The sequence below is a fragment of the Zeugodacus cucurbitae genome, chromosome 3, assembly GCF_028554725.1.
Source record: "Zeugodacus cucurbitae isolate PBARC_wt_2022May chromosome 3, idZeuCucr1.2, whole genome shotgun sequence".
NCBI lineage: Eukaryota > Metazoa > Arthropoda > Insecta > Diptera > Tephritidae > Zeugodacus > Zeugodacus cucurbitae.
The window spans coordinates 11,803,513-11,821,849 of record NC_071668.1 but is presented as its reverse complement, the minus strand read 5'-3'; the positions used below and the strand labels follow the sequence as shown (position 1 = coordinate 11,821,849).

General features: G+C 32.1%; 2 protein-coding genes across 3 annotated transcripts in view; one reads left to right on the top strand and one right to left on the bottom strand.

Annotated features, from left to right (window-relative positions):
- LOC105210783 (homeotic protein ocelliless) overlaps positions 1–18,337 on the bottom strand; it is a 178,009-nt gene that overhangs the window by 23,630 nt on the left and 136,042 nt on the right. The gene's annotated exons all lie outside the window — the stretch shown is intronic.
- On the top strand, positions 11,636–13,324 carry LOC128920192 (thrombin inhibitor hemalin-like). Its single transcript, XM_054226870.1, has 3 exons — positions 11,636–11,850; positions 11,914–12,138; positions 12,202–13,324. Exons 1-3 carry the CDS (start codon positions 11,691–11,693, stop codon positions 12,498–12,500), a joined length of 684 nt encoding a protein of 227 aa, XP_054082845.1. The 5' UTR covers positions 11,636–11,690; the 3' UTR covers positions 12,501–13,324.

The window sequence follows — 18,337 nt, the reverse complement described above, 5'->3', positions numbered from 1 at the left end:
GCTTAGCGACTTTCTTCCGTTTTCAAACCTCAAAAAGATGGTAAATAGAGCAACTGAGAATATCGTTAGCTGGTAAATACATGAAGAGTTCAGTGAATTTAAAACGTTTTTCAAAATTTGTCAACAGAACAAAATAAAATTGAAATTCATGTAGTGTAATTTATATAGGGTGTTTAATAAACTTTGGTAGCTTTTTTATATTTTTGCATTTAATTATCGCAAAGTTTTCAAATATTAAAGTATTTTATATAATATATTTTTTATATATATTTTTAAACAAAAAAAATAGTAAGATTCTGCTCACATTGAAATTTTAGAGATATTCAATTTAAATTTTCATATATTTATCACGATGGCGCATATCTCATATATATTCTGTGCCAGAAACAAATACTTGCTGATGTTCTTGGGTATGAGATGCTTTAGAGAAAGTCTTAACTAAATGTTTAGGAGTGATATTGCTAAGATATGATCTAATTGAGTTTTATACGAGTATATCGAAAGTGCTCTGAAGATTACTCATACGCTCTGTATCACTTTCAGTATCAGACTAAGAAGAATTGCGAATGAAATAAAAAAAAAATGGAAGTAATGACCGTGAATTTGAAGTAAACATAGAAAAATATACAAAAGAAAAAAATACAAAAATAAGTATTAAGCAATAATAACTAACAGCCAGTGTGAAAATGTTGATTCGACAAACATTTACTAAACGCAGTGCTAGTGAAGCAATTAAGTGCATACCATTACTCATAGGTGCGTTCAGCAACTATTAATATAATAAATTATAACAGCAAATTAATGAAATTAATACTAACAAGAGCTGAGAGTGTCAGTCAAAATTGTATATATGTATACTTTATCCTTAAACAACAACAAATTCGTACAGGATGAAATTCGCGCAAGCACTGTACTTTGCCACCTGCTTCATTGCCTCACTGCAGGCCTTGAGCGATAAGGATACCATCGAGGTGGCCAACGATTACTTTACAGGTTTATAGTTAATATTTTATTCGTAAATTATATCGCATAATGTAATAGGCAATTATCGTTTTTTTTTGTTTTCTTCTCAGATTGCTTACACGTTCGGGTTGGCGGCCATTGCTCTGGGACTGGCCGTTATACCTTCAATGCAAACACTCATCGTTGTGAGGAGTTCGGCGGTTGTGGTGGTAATAAAAACAATTTCGAGAGCAAAGCAGCTTGCGAAGCAACATGCTTCCGTTATCAGGATGAAGTACCTGTAATTCCTGCTGAGTAAGAGGCAACAAGAGCTTGAGGTCACTGCGCACAACAACTTTAAAAAAAGTGAAATATTATATTATATAATTATATATAGTATTATATTCCAGGGATTTGAAAAAAATAATTTTTGTCTTGTTAAGAGCTGAGCTTCTGATACTTAACAAATTAAAACAAAAATAGCTTATAAATACGTAAAAAATTAGAGCGAACGATTTGAAATGTATGATATATTGCTTTCTTAACATCAGATTTATTTGTAATTCTACCAAAAACCCATTTCGAAACCAACTCCCTTTGAGACTCTCATAAAAGAAAATAATAATTGCTAGTTAAATGTAACGGTCTCCTAATGAGCAGAAAGTTAATATTCTTTACTAAACTTTGCTTTATCGTTTTCAAAAGATCCGAAAATATTCATTAAAAGCCCTTTTAGACAAATCGACCAGCCTCACAAAAAATTAAACGAAGATTTAATTATTGACACACCAAGATCATTTAAGATTGTTGAGATACATATATTCGCAACCAAAAATATCCCTGCGGAGAAACAGCATCAAAATTTTTGGACTAAAATATCGAATTGATTTGAAAATTATCAGACTGATACCATTTTTTTGGAAAATTGGATCCAGAAGAGAGCTTACACAAAAATATTCCCTTACTTCAATCGAAAATTTGTTAGAAATTTAGAAATTAGATTAGGTTAGGTTAGGATTGCAGTTCGAAAATAGTTGGGAGACTATAGCTACAAATACACCCCACTACATTTTGGATTCTAAATTATAACCAATCAACTAGAGACCGACCGATTAATCGGCCTTGGTATCGGCATCGGTCAGTATCGGCCACAAAATTAAGCATCGGCATCGGCCATATTTGGCCGATTCTTAGCCGATTCTTTCTACTTCTTTCGGATTATACTAAAATACATTTTTTTTTTACTTTTTGGATTTCTTTAGAGCATAAAATTTGAATTCTTCTGTTTATCATATAAAACACAGTGAATCACATTTCACTAAACTAACAATTCATCATGGTGATAATTAAGGTCTAGTATAAAGAAATTCAATAATTTAGCATTAATGAAAGGTTTTATGTAGTACTGCTAGAAACATTCGATTTATGTCAAGGCGTTTTGTTTAAATTTCTTGAGATTATTTTTAAAAGTTTACCATAGACAGGGTCACGTTATAATCACTTTGTGCTGGGCTGAACTATAAGGTGCATGGAAAAGAACTTCCCAAACATGCTTCCGAAGTTTCTGTTGAATCACTATCACTATTTGCCGTCTTTCACAAAGCGAGATATAAATGAGAAAAGTCATCTCTTTGAAAATAACGGATTTTTTTACTAGACCTACTATTTTCGAATATTGGCCTTAATGCTCATATTTGTCCTTAAGACGAAACCCAGTGTAACCCATGAAAATAGGTGATTTTAGTGAATTTTTTTAAGAAAGTACTCGGTCGAATGTTTCGAAGTTTTTTGCGCATAATAAGGTGTACTTTCAACTATATTTCGAGATTTTTTACAAAAATGTTGAAAAATAAAGGAGTTATGGCTTGTCTTGGGAGGTGCCAAAAAATAAAGTTCCCCAACTGTTGACATGATTCCGCCCGAATGAGTAACTGAAACACTGAAAATTGAAAAAGGTTATTAAAGTTGAATAAATTCCGTATACAATGACCTACGGTTATTGAAAAATATCAAACATTAACAAAATGGCGTAGTTCTGAAAAAAAATTCGATTTTTTAGGTAAAAAATGGTCGTTTTTTAAATGCCAAATTGACAATTTTTAACAAACCAAAAAGATCGTAGGTCATTGTATAGCGGTCATAGACTATAGCGGCTTATAACTGAGAGCGATTGCTCTTTCGAACGCTGCCATTCAAAAACCATTCAAGATACGTTTCACAGGATATTTTTGAAATTATAAACTATCGAATAAACAAAAAACAAAAAATCGATTTTTTTTAATGCCATACCGGTATACGCCCTTAAAGGAAAAAAGCTATATTGCTGATTGCTGATTCGCTTTGAGAAATCGCGAACAACTTATTTGTTCTATCAACATATATCTTATTATATAATAATAATTTATTTAGATTTGATTATTAATTAAATGAATAAACAACTTCATATTTACATATGAATTGAGTTGTTGACTTATTTTGTGATGTTATTTGTATTTGTTTTTATTTTGTTACTATACTAATTTACTAAATAATGTTGTTGATAAAAGAATCGGCATCGGCATCGGCATCGGCCAAAATTTTGATATCGGTCGGACACTACAATCAACCAACTTCACGACGACTCAACGGATTTTTTTTTTAAAACTCGTTTTACCAAAAAGATTTCGTAAGATTTTGCTACTATAAAAATTATGCGAAGATATTCATAATTTAGTTTTGACTTTCCCTCTTTTTATAAGTTTCCCTTTTCTAATTTTAAAACAAATACCAACTTATTTCATTGGATTTTAGTTTAATTAAGAAGGATTTTCATTAAAAATTATAATTAATGAGTGACATTGCTGAGTTATACATTCATGTTCCTTACTTTATAAAATCTAACTGCTTCCATTGAGGTAACTATATATGTATGTACATATGTATGTATTAGTGATGAGCGATATTGCTATTTTTGAATCACTGTGATTTCAGTGATTGCTACTTTTAAATCACTGCGATTTTATATTGCTATTGTGATCACAACAATAAAAAACGAATTTATGAGAATTTATACTCCACATTTTTTTTTTAATTTTTTACATATACATTTATATTAATTTTAAAAATATCCAAAATTTACCTGTTTTTGTAATCACAATCAATTAATTAATACATTTTAGGTACATTTAACTGCTTTTGTAATCACCGCACCCAAAATTATTAAAATCACAACTAAAATTTCTACTGTGATCACTGAACAGTGATTGCTACTTTCGAACTGATATTGGTACTGAACAGTGATTGCTACTTTCGAACTGATATTGCTACTGAACAGTGATTGTTACTTTTCGAACTGCTATTGCTATAGTGATCCAATTAGAATCACTAAACTGCTATTGCTACAGTGATCGAATTAGAATCACTAAACTGCTATTGCTACAGTGATCGAATTAGAATCACTGAACTGTTACTGTTACAGAGATCGAATTAGAATTACTGAACTCGTATATGTACTGCGATCGAACAAAAACACTGAACTTCTCTATAGCTACTGTGATCGAACTCAAATTACTGAACTGCGATTGTAAATCACTGATATTTACAAAAATTGATTACAGTTGCTATATGTGATTTTTCAATCACAGTGAAAAAATCACCGGTAGTGAAATATCGCTCATCACTAGTATGTATATCGAAAGTCCCCTGAATATTACTCATACGCTCTGTATTACTTTTTAGTGTACAATTTCGAATGAAATAAGAAAATAAATAAAAGTAATGACCATGTATTTTAATCAGATATAATAAATATAATATAAATACCTAAAAACCAACAAGACAGTGTGAAAATATTGATTTAGTAAGCATTTACTAAACGCAGTGCTAATGAAACAATTAAGAGCCATTACTCATAGACAGGTAGCTTAAACAACTGTTAAAACAATAAATTATAACAGCAAATTAAAATCGAATTAATGAAATTAATGCATAAATACTGACAAAAGCTGAAGGCATTTAATAATACTTTGCATATTTCAATGTAAACACTGCTATTTATGCTTAGAGCCGAACTGGAATGGAAGCAGTAACTTACTAAACATACTGACATTTTACTTGAATAAGTTACAAAGTTGTGTACGAATGATATGTTTATTTAAATATGTTTGTATAAAAATCTAAATCGTAATATATGCCCAGTCATACATATGAACGCACATAATTCATATGAAGGCTCCCAAACGCAGTTAGACGCATTGCATAATGACTTAATTACTGATTTATAGAAAATTTATTCTAATTAATTGTATATTCTTAAAAACATATGTATTATCATATAATCTGGCAACACGTCAAACTGTGAAGTTTAATTTTTTCTCGGTTCTTGAATTTGTGCTTAAATTTATTAATATAATTAAAGAAAGTTTACTTTTAATAAGTGTAATCTAAAGCTAAGTATTTGTGCTAATTTGCTTTTGTGTTATATTTAAATTTTAATTGTATTTTAACTATTTTCTTAAATTCTGGTGCCGAGTCTTTTAAATCATTTGTTGTTGTTATCAATTATCAATTTTATTTCCTACTTTGCAATTGTTTGTGCGATTGCATATTGTTTTTGTTTTAATTTGCTCTTTTTCTTTTGATTCGTCTTTTTTTCTTTCATTTTTGCTCACAGCTGTTTGCGTGTTATTTTTAAGTGGCTCAGTGCTTCTCAAACTGCTCACTATTATATTGGTTGTGATCTCGGCTAATTCAGTATAACTATTATTGTTTTTCTATTTACTATTATATCATATTTTAATTTTTATTATTATTTACTATTCTGTTTTTTCCTTCAATTTAAATTTTTTTTTTCATAATGACTTGCAATTTTCCGAATTGTACTATTAAAGGCGATTCTGATCGTTTTGTTTCTTGTTGGCTTTGTGACGGGCTTGCCCATCTTAAATGTGCTGGATTGACAGGTAGAATCTTAGATTCTATTCTCGATGGAAAGGGTCTGCGCTGGTCGTGCTTAAAGTGTAGACCGACAGATATTGAATTATTTAAAGTTTTTAAACTGGCGCGCAATAATTTTAAAGAAATCGGTCGAGAACTTCAAAACCTTACAGAAAAATTTAAGCATTATGAAGTGTTGTTTCAATCATTTAAATGCCTAAATGATCAAGATGATAATGCTAAGCCTTCATCAAAACGTAAACGTCCGTCTAATGAGGAACCTGCCACTTTGTCCGTGAAAAGTATGTCACCGGTGAAATTAGACCTTATTAATCTCTCATCTCCTTGCCCTCAAGGAGAGAAGCCTTCCTCTTCAAAAGTGCTTAATCCTCCGAAAATAATTAACGATAACCTTAAGCGGAAAACTATTCAGGATCCGCCTCCTATTAACTCTGAGTTTGTGGCAAAAAATTTGGTAGTAATACCTCAACGGAAATCTATTTTCGTTTCGAGATTCGCTTCGGATACCACAATCGAAGATATAAAGTTTTACATCTCGTCGAAATTAAAAATTAACGATATTGATATTGATGTGAGAAAATTTAACTTTAAATACGAAAGAAACATATCTTCTTTCAAGATTGGCGTTTCAGCTGTTAATTTTCAATTGCTACTTGATGAATCATTTTGGCCACCTGGTGCTTTCGTGCGCGAATTCGAGCAAAAGCAACAAAAACAAACTGTAATTGCTCATATTCCAAAAAATGCCGCGGATTCAAAAAACTAATTATAAAAAATTCATTACAAATTCACTATCAAAATGTAAGGGGTTTAAATACAAAATTAAAAGAATTGTATTTGAACAGCACTAATTGTAATTTTAAAGTCATCGCTTTTACTGAAACTTGGCTTAAACCTCATATCTTTGATAATGAAATATTAAATAGTGAATTTCAAATCTTTAGATGCGATCGACTGAACAGAGTCGGGGGGGGTGTATTATTTGCTGTGCATTCTTCAATTCCATCTGAAGAAGTAGAAGTTCCTCATGCGGACTTTATTGAATTTAAGTGCATACGAATTTGTATTAATAAATGTTCTATTTATCTAACTTTATCTTATATTCCGCCTCAATCGGACTTATCTGTATATACGCAGCATGTTTCTTTAATAAATAATGTTTTTTCAATTGCTAAGAATACTGATTACATAATTGTTCTAGGCGATTTCAATTTACCGTGTGTATCTTGGAAATCTGTTGACGATTGCATTACCCCTTTTTGCACTCGTTTAAGCTTTAATGAGTTTTTGGAAGAAATGTCTGGGATGGGTCTTAACCAAATTAACTTAATACCGAACAAGTTTGGTAAATTCTTAGATTTGGTCTATGTTGATAATACTTCAACAGTTTCTGTGGTCCGATCTGATCCTTTAGTTTTGCCAGAGGACTCTTATCACCCTGCCTTGGAAATTAATATCGAAATCATAGACGAATTACTTGTATGCAACAAACAGGACCTTTGTTCTCGGTTCAACTTTGCGAAAGCTAACTTCAAAAAGATTAATTGTGAACTTTCTAAATTGACTTGGCCTGATTATAGTGGTAATATTGAATTAAATGTATCACATTTTAATGAAACAATTTTTAATATTTTTGAAAGATTTGTTCCGAAATGTTTTATTATCAAAAGAAAAAGTTCAAATTTGTGGTATTCGAATGAGCTATGTAAATTAAAAAATAAAAAAGCTCGTGCTTTTAAACTTTATAAAAGAACTGGAGCTCTTGTTGACTATTTAAAATATTCTAAATTGCGTCGTCAGTTTGAGGAACTTAACAAAAAATGTTATAAAAACTACATAATCAAAGTAAAAAATAATATTATTCGTAATCCGAAATTGTTTTATGGTTTCGTTAACTCCAAACGCAGGATTTCAAATTTTCCGTCCGCGATGAAATATAAATCAACAATGTCATGTGACAATTATATTATTTCTAATATGTTTGCAGAATTCTTCAAATCCAATTATTGTTCAAACTACCCTATGAATGTGCCATATCATCAAGTGTTATGTCCGAGTACTGTAATTAATACACCAATTATTTCTGAAACAGATGTCTTAAATTATTTAGTTACGTTAAAAGATTCGTTTAAATATGGCCCTGATATGATTCCCTCAAGCTTTCTTAAAAATTGCGCAAAATATATCTATCTGCCCTTAACTAAGCTTTTTAACCTATCTCTTAAACAAGGTATTTTTCCGTCAATGTGGAAAAACTCTTTTATATTACCTTTGCATAAAAGTGGAGTTAGATCATCTGTTGAGAACTATAGGGGGATAGCTAAAATGTCAGCTATACCCAAACTTTTTGAAGCTATTGTCACTGACCAAATAAGTTTCTTAATCTCTCCTTTAATTTCATTCTCTCAGCATGGATTTTGTAAAGGGAAATCTACAGTAACTAACTTGCTTGAATTTGTAAACCATGTGTCAATGGGTTTTAGGGATAATAAGAATACTGATGTTATATATACAGACTTTAGTAAAGCATTCGATAGAGTAAACCACTCAATTCTTTTGCAAAAACTGAATCTTCTTGGTTTTCAACCAAGACTTCTTGAATGGGTATCCTCATATCTTACTAACAGAAAACAACAAGTTTTATTTAATAATACTTTATCCGATTCAATTAGTGTCACTTCAGGGGTTCCACAGGGTAGTCATCTCGGCCCGATTCTGTTCTTGTTGTTCATCAATGATATACCTTCAGTAATTAAGTTTTCAGAAATTTTATTATATGCGGATGATGTAAAACTTTTTAAATCATATACTTCTCATAACGAAAGGACTGAGTTGCAATCGGATTTAAATAATTTAGTTACTTGGTGTCACAAAAATGATATGCCACTGAATCTTAAAAAATGTAAAACGATGTGCTTTTCCCGTAGAACTGTTGATCTTTCCCCCTATGTAATAAATAACTTCAGTTTAGAGCAAGTTTTTAGCTTTGTTGATTTAGGAGTTAATATGGACCCTAAACTAAATTTTAATTCTCATGTAAATTCAATTGTCTTAAAAGCTAAAGGTGCTCTTAGCTTTGTTAAACGTTGGTCTAAAGAATTTAGTGATCCGTATATTACTAAAATTCTTTTTACAACATTGGTAAGGCCTATATTGGAGTATGGTTCTGTGGTATGGAATCCTAGCTATCAATCCCATTCTGATAAGCTTGAGTCCGTTCAAAAACAATTTTTACTTTTTGCTTTAGGCCACTTACATTGGGATTCAAGATTGAATCTTCCCCCGTATACTAGTCGTTTAAAACTTATAAATCTTCCCACACTCACTAGTCGCAGAGAAATGCTAGGTATAATTTTTCTAGTAAAACTTCTGAATGGTTTAGTTTGTAGTTCATTCCTTTTGTCTGATATTAAGTTTAATGTCCCATTGCGTTCATCCAGGCAGTTTAGACCATTATTTCTAAAATCTTCTAGAACAAATTTTGAGTTAAATGAACCATTCTGCCGAATATGTCATGATTTTAATTCGCATTCCAGCACATTTGATCCATCTGACTCAATATTTAGCATCAAAAAAACTATTTTGTCTTCTCTTAATAAATAATATTCAGAAATTTTTAACTTTTTGTTTTTATAAATTTTTAAATCTCAGCTGTTGAAATGTTTCTTTCTGTAGCTGAGCAGTATGAGAACCGGACGCTTAAAAATCTCTTGCCTTTCTAGACTCGGCAAATTCCGCTCGTATGCGGACTGCGCCCCACGCGTCGGTTGGGCGGGTGGAGGGTAATCGTTTGGGTTAATAATAATAATTGGACAATGCAGTAATATATTTATTAACTACATATTATGAATATATGACTATATACATATGTATGGACAAATCATGTAATTAAGTTTCCAGTGAAGGAATGTGCCCGCTTACAGTTTCAAACGAACCGCACTGCATCCAGCTGTGTGATAATATAACAATAATAACAACCACAAATGATATAATTTAAGTGCAACTGCACTGTGAAATCTCACATTCAGTCTTCTTGGTATTGGGTAAACCAACTGGGCAGTCAGTACTTCAGTCCAACTCATCAGTCATGTTGTTGCGTATGCTGTCCCTTCTGTATAGCTTCCTTGAGAATCGTATTATAATAAGCCGGAATATAGTGCAAGCGGTCACGGCTACTGATCTAACTATTACAACCATACATCCTCTGTTCTAGTTTGAATATTGAAATACAAGTTAGGATTGCATTTTTTTGCAGGGTTGCACTCAGTGCATTCTCCACCTTACTAAATGTAATCATAGTTTAATTAGCATTACACAGTTTAGTCTGTCATAGGCTCATTTTTCATTTAGTAAATAAACTAGTCGCATTGTGTAGGTTTGTTTCGTGTTGTTGAATAATCATATTTTAATTATTTCAGATAGACAACTAATTGAACAGATTCTGTGCTGGCACATGTGTGCTCATGTTTACAGCAAAGGCTGTGGAATAATTTAAATGGAATGACGGTATTAATTTTACATAAGCCTTACTTTGCATTTGCATAAAATCTACTTATTGAGTGTAATAAACAATTAGCTCAACTCATAACCTCGAATTTTTCCGTACTAATTTCAATTCAATGAATTCAATTTTGATAAAAAAATTAAAAAAAATCCCGATTATCTGCTGTCATGTTATTGTTTATGTTGTTGGTGTTGTTTTTTTTTCAAATGCCTCAACTTGAGAGAATATTTGGATTGAGTGAAAAAATAAATCTAATAAATACAGTGTTGAGGAAAATATTAGTAACACTTAGTTGAGATTAGTTTCTAACCTAAACTATCTCTAATTCAATGACAGAATGAGAATTAAATGTGTCTAAAACATAAAATATTTGATAAAAGTGTAGAACTATAGATACGTGCAGTTATATCACAACATCAGGAAAGAAATAGAGAAAATTTCGTACGGAAACTGAGAGAAATCAGGCCACAAATCTATTTGATACATATCAAACTTCGGAGTGCTTCATCGTGTTCAATATCGTAGAAAACTAAAAAGTAAAGAAGTTCTTTAGAAGGATAAGATACTTTATTCGAAATAAATCACAGAGTCTGAGAATGAAATAAACGATATTTTTGCTTTTTACTACATAAATTTTACTAGATTCTTTGCACAGCCTTTCAGGGATATTGCTAGCGCGAATACGCCTTATCAGACTATTTTTCTGGTAAGATTCTGCATCATATTTCTGCAGTATAGCCGATCTCGTCAAATATATGGATTAAGTCTGATGTCTGTTTTCACGAAATTTTGGTTTTCGTAACCGGAATGTACCCAGATTGACCAAAGAATGTCAACTCTGTAGCTTTTATAAAATTTATTTGGAAACTATTTTCTATTGTTGGATTTCAACTGGTCAGATAAATGGCTTATCAGTTAAAGCTCTATCAATTGAAGTGGCTCCTCAATAGGGATTTGGAATCAAATTACATAATCTATTTGTCCAATTAGTCTGGAAATTTTAACTTGAAAACTATTTTAAATTTTTTCTCCTCGGATTTAAATAAAAACTACTACTCGAAGCGCACTAATTAGTAAACAACTAAACCTACCATCCTTCCGCTTGTCATGAAAAAATTTTGCTCGCTACTGTATATGTGCATTTAATACGCCGCGGTGAGAGACCATCAGCGTGAGCACAACAAAAATAAATAAATATGACAAATTTTGAGCATTTATGTTTTAAATTTTTGCTTAAATAACGCCTGCATGCCACATATGCCATGATGATAATTTCTACAGCTCAACGGCTGAGCGACACTATAACAGAATGGCGGTACATTTTCAGCGGTGTTTACGTGTCTTACTGCTGATCGTGGCGATAAGTGTCGTTTCAAGTGCGCGGAAACAAAAACAAACAAAGGCACAAAAACAGGCAGCAGTCAGTAGACCAGCGGGTGGTGGTGGTGGCGCACAAGCGCGGGTGCAAGGTGAGTAGAGTTGAATAAAACGATGAAAAGAAGTTGGAAAATTAAAAATTTTCTGTTTTCCAGATCCGAAATGTCTGCAGCCGATGGAACCCGGTCCATGTCGCATGAATATCGAAAGCTATTACTACAATGCCCAGACGAATACTTGTGAAAAATTCATCTTCGGCGGCTGTCATGGTAATGACAATAAATTTGGCCTTTTGAAAACATGCGAAGATGCTTGTTTGCAGCCGAAAACAGCAACGAACAATGCGGGTGGTGGTGGTGGCGCACAAGCGCCGGTGCAAGGTGAGTAGAGTTGAATAAAACGATGAAAAGAAGTTGGAAAATTAAAAATTTTCTGTTTTCCAGATCCGAAATGTCTGCAGCCGAAGGAACCCGGTCTATGTCGCATGTATATCGAAAGCTATTACTACAATGCCCAGACGAATACTTGTGAAAAATTCATCTTCGGCGGCTGTCATGGTAATGACAATAAATTTCGCCTTTTGAAAACATGCGAAGATGCTTGTTTGCTGCCGAAAACAGCAACGAACAATGCACCAGCAGACAAAAATTCCAAGCCAAATAAAAAGGCAAAGAAAAGAAAAGAAAGGCAAAGGGACCGTAAGCATTATCAAATTATCAATCAAAAGATAATTTTTATATAATGATTTTTATGATTTACTTCACAGTTAATGATTAATTTTGAGTAATTTGTAAAAAATCATAAATAATCATCATTTTTGAGCAATAAAAATAAAAATCATAAAAAATAATTATTTTTGAGCAAAAAAAAAATAAAAATCATAAATAATCATTATATTTGATTTTTATATTTTTTGCTCGAAATAAAACTCACTTTTGGATTACATGTTTGTTATTAAGTTTTTCGGTACTATTTTTTCGTGTCCTTTTAGAATGACATGAAAATATTGGAATGACATCAAAATATCATGGACCAAATTTCATAGAAATTGGTCCAGTAGTTCATGAGATATGGTTTTTGACTCATTTAGGCTGTGGCAAAATCATATCTTAAATTTGATCCTTCAGCTATGAAACTACCAAAAAACTTAATAACAAACATGTAACCCAAAAGCGAGTTTTATTTTCAGCAAAAAATATAAAAATCAAAAATAATTATTATTTACGATTTTTATTTTTTTGTTCAAAAATGATGATTATTTATGATTTTTTTTACAAATTACTCAAAATTAATCATTAACTGTGAAGAAAATCATAAAAATCTATATTTAAATTATCATAGTGGAAATGGATAGATCGTCCAAAAAGGATTACAATGACGTTATCCTTTTGTTTGTGTGGCGATTCTAAGTGATTGATTTTTTACTTAAAAATCGGAACGATAATCATTATTTACGGTCCCTGAAGAAAGCACCCAAAAATTTGTGGAGAATTGTAAAAATTATTGTTTAAATTAAATTAGTGAAGCTATTTATAATATAAATAAATGTAAAGAAATATCGGAAAATTTACTAAAATTGTACTACGGAATAGAACAGCTCTTGAGACTCTTAGAATGCATGGTAAAAGACTAAGTGAAAGATTGAACGCAGAATTGTCTTATCTAAAATTAATTAATGCATTACCAACTGTTGGTTTCAAAGAGAACGTCTCCTCAAACCTAGTATTCATTACACGATTTACATTAACCACCAAGAGGTTCGGCTTGACCCCATCCCAGATCTTTTAAGTTACTAATTATGGCGTGAAGTTTGATTCGATAAGGACCCGCTCGATTTTTCTTAATCCGAGCCAAATTCAAGGCGCTCTCTGAGCAAATTAAAGAAAACAAAAACCTAAAAACCTATTTTGCAATGATTGCAAGAAAATGTTAAATACTTTCACAGTCTGTTAGAGATTTAAGAGATATTTCGAAATGTAATAAAAAGTGTACTTATAAAAGGAATAAGAAATGGAATTGAATAAGTTTAAATAAAAAGTCAATTGACTTGTGGGATAAAAATTTTAATTTTTTAGACACCGTCCACAGTAAAAGTTTCAAAACTGAAACTTTTTATGTGAAGAGTGGATTTCAAATCCGGATGTCTGTCTGTGCAAGATGTAACTTGAGTAAAAATTAAGATATCTTGATGAAACTTCGCACACGTGTTTCTTGGCACCATATGAAGCTTGCTTCGAAGATGGGCAAAATCGGACCACTGCCACGCCCACAAAATGGCGAAAACCGAAAACACATAAAGTGACATTACAAAGCCATAAATAAAGCTATAGAAATAAAATTTGGTATAAAGGATCGCACTATGAAGGGACATATTTGGATGGAATTTTTTTGGGGAGGTGGGCGTGGCCAGGCACCCAAATATGTTTTTTGTATATATCTTGCAAACCAATAGAGCTATATAAACCAAACTTTCTGAAGTCGGTTTTTTAGCCACTTTCTAATACAGTCCAAAAATGAAAGAAATCGGATCATAACCACGCCCACCTCCCATACAAAAGTTGGGTTGAAAATGACTAAAAGTGGGTTAATTCACTAACGAAAAACGTCAGAAACACTCAATTTCAATAAGAAATGGCAGATGAAAGCTGCACTCAGGTTTTTTTTACAAAATGGAAAATGGGCGTGGCGTCGCCCATTTATGGTTCAAAAACCATATCTCAGTAACTACTCGACCGATTTCAATGAAACTTGGTTTGTAATAGTTTCCTTACATCCCAATGATATGTTGTGAAAATAGGCCAAATCGCTTCACAACTACGTCTACTTCCTATATACCAGAACTTTCGAACTAGTGAATATATCGGCGCAGAACTTTGCACAAATACTATGTTTATAGTGCGGCAGCCCCATTCCGAAATCGGACAACAGGTTTTTAAGTCCCCATATATCGAACACGAGGACCTCGGTGCTTCTAACCTAATATTATGGTTTCCAACTTTCAATGGACTTTATACAATATATATGACGAATATGTGGGTCAAATTGTGTATTATATAATATAAATAAAGTTAAATAAATAAATTGCGAGAGTATAAAATGTTCGGTTACACCCGAACTTAGCCCTTCCCTACTTGTTTTGATTTTTTTGTTGACATTGTTAGTTTGAACTATGGATTTACTACTTTCGTCGTCGATTTTTAATTGGGTTAACGTTTGGATTGACAGACTTGAATGCTGCGTCATTTCGAAATTGTTATGAATAATGCAAAAAGAACTACAAAAATTAAATTTTATTGTGACAAGACCATATTTACGAGGGTGGGAGAAGGCCTCATATCCAGCATTAGCTGGGATTATGCCTTCATATCGTGTATTTTCTTCTATAATGTAACAAATTATACCATTGGTTTAGGGAGTTTAAAGAATGGACACACATACTTCATTTGGAACACATAATTCTTTGGAAGCAAAATAATGGGGCCAGATATCAGGCCCTAATGGATAAATTAGCAAAAGGTTGTTGTCGTTTGAAATTGCCTCTTTTTATCGGACGATGATTTCTAAGTGCATAATTGAAGATAACCGTAGATATTCAGAAGCGATGGTTCGGATCGAAGTTAAGAGCGACACCAAGCTTTCGTTAGCTTTTTATAAAAATCTTTTATAACTGCAACTCAATCAGACAAAATATCAGCTTGAAAAAAGGAAAATTGTCAACAGCGACTATTCTATATATATAGAGTGGAACTTCCATAACTCGAACTTCTATAACTCGAAGATCTCCATAACTCGAACTTCCTTCCTTAAATCGAAGCTCCCCATAACTCTTGAAATTTCATACAAATCTCCTTCCATAAATCGAACTTTTCGACCAGGGCAGAATACAAAATTTAAAATTTTTCTATCGAGGCAGAATTTTAAAAGAGTCCCTCTATATTGTATGGAGGTGAACAAAAAATATGATATTACACTTAGGGATTGTATAAATCATGTAACAAAGTCATGGGATACAAACGTCAAGAGCCAAACAATAGCAAACAGCAACAAATGAATCTACATTTTACGTCTTTTTGAAAAATTGTATGTTTTAATGAAAATTCTAAAGTCTCTCTTACTCAAGGTTTTTTGTTGATTATGGTGATTCGAGTTAGAAAAGTTCTACTGTATTATTATTGGTACCGAAGTATGAAATCTTCGATAACAAAAACATTTGGAAGAGAAAAACATGCTGCTTCATCAAAACAATATACCGATTCACAAATCAATTAAAACGATCGCCAATATTAGGTATACGCTTAGCGACTTTCTTCCGTTTTCAAACCTTAAAAAGATGGTTAATAGAGCAACTGAAAAGTTAAATACATATCATACTACAAAATGGTTATTAAAATAGTAAATTGTATAATATAATCTTATAATGCCAAAAAAGTCATCTTTATTGAAATTGTAAGTAAATATAACGAGTTAGATGAACTTAAAACGTTTTTAAAAAAATTTGTCAACACAACAAAATAAAATTGTCAATTCATGTAGCGTTTATGATAATTTGACGTTTGGTTTGGCCAATATATAGGGTGCTTAAAAGAGGTTGGTAGCTTTGTTTTATATCTAATATATAAAATTCTCATGTCACTGTGTACGTTATTGACAACTGAAACCGCTCGACCGATTTTCGTGAATCTTAGCGTGCATATCGGCTAGGGTGGAGAATCGGACAACATCTATTTTTCATCCTCCTAAATGTTAAGGTTGGTTCACCCTATATTTTTTTAACTTTCCGCGAAGAAAATTAAAAATTTTCTAAAATCGGGAAGTTATTGGTTGTTGAAGTTCAAACCGATCTGGCTAATTTTAGTCTTGAAATATTCGTGGAAGGCCAGAAAAGATTAGAAAGTGAGTAAATATGGAAAATTGGCGAGGGAGATATCAATAAGAGAATTTTATTCGAGTTGACAAGAAAAATATAAAAAGAGAAAACAAAAAAATAATATTTTGAACGTAGTCATTGTTGCTTTGTTAAAATATTTTTGTTATTGTTCAATTGTATAAGGTTGTGTCGATAGCCTAAAACACTTTGTAAAAAATAAGGAAAGGCTAAGTTCACGTCCAACCGAACATTTTACACTCTCGCAATTTATTGATGTAATTTTATTAAGATAACACACAATATGACTTATATATTCGGCATAAAGTCCAATAGAAAGTCATTATATATAGCTGATGTAATTCCAGAACCAATTTCACTCATTTTCACCAAGGTTCCAAGATTTCCAAGGTTAACGGGAATAGGCACCTGTTAGTAGGCAAACAAACGGCACATTCGGCCTTGAAATTACTCCTAAATTGCAAATGAACGAAACACCAGTCGGCAAAATCGCCAAAAATAGCGCTATAACGAAGATTTTCCAAATATTCAAGAAGTCGCTGGAGGTACTGCACAGGACTTTAAAAGATCTTGATTGTCGATAAACGTGTTTGGTGGAGCCAGGATTCTGTTAGCGGGTGATTTACGCCAGACTCTTCCAATTATTCCTGGATCAACTGTTACTGACGGGCTAATCGCATGCCTAAAGTTATTTAATTTGTGGCGACACATAAAGTATCGCCAATTAACAACTATCAGATGAGTGTTTTTGCAACAATATCAAATTGCGATTGTAGAAGCAGTTGTAAATAGTAGGGTCGCAGTTGACACATCGATGGATTAATAGCATTTCCAACAGATTTCTGTCACTTCATTGACTTGAAAGAGAAGTTTTCCTGACATGAAACCTCAATATGATAACCATAAATGACTGTTTGAATGACCTATATTGGTGGTACAAACAAAGATATCGATGATCTTAATGCGACAATTTAGAATTTCGGTCCAGGAGAGTTGACACAGCTACAAACCAGGATGACGTAGTCAATTATCCCAAACTATTTAAAATTGCCTGTACTTTGCAATTAAAAGTAGTGTGAATTGTCATCATGCTGCGTAACGTCAATCGACCTCGAGTAAACAATATCGTCGCCGTAGCCAAGATTGGACCAACTTAATTTAATGTATACCTTAGCCACAACAACGTGTGGCCGGGTCTGCTAGTTTTTATATAAAAAATCGACAACTTATTGCGAATTTTTCAAAAATATATGAACAGAAGTAAGTTATAGAATATTTTTTTAAATACTGTTTTAACTAATATATATCTCTTTTGATTTTGCTTATATTAAAATTTAATGAAGATTTTCATGAACTATCATTGATTTTCTCGTATGAAAATATTCGCATAAAAACACAAAAATAAATTTTCAACAATAATAACTAACCGCCAGTGTGAAAATATTGATTTGACAAACATTTACTAACACTGTGCTAGTGAAGCAAATAAGAGCATACCATTACTCATAGGTGTTTTCACCAACTGTTAAAATTATATAATAAATTATAACACCAAATTAATGAAATCATATGGAAAACAGCTGAAAGTATTTAATGATAATTTGCATATTTCTGGGTCTGGAGGTGAATGAGGACAAGACGAAATATCTCCTGTCATCAAGCAAACAGTCAGCGCATTCGCGTCTTGGCTCCCA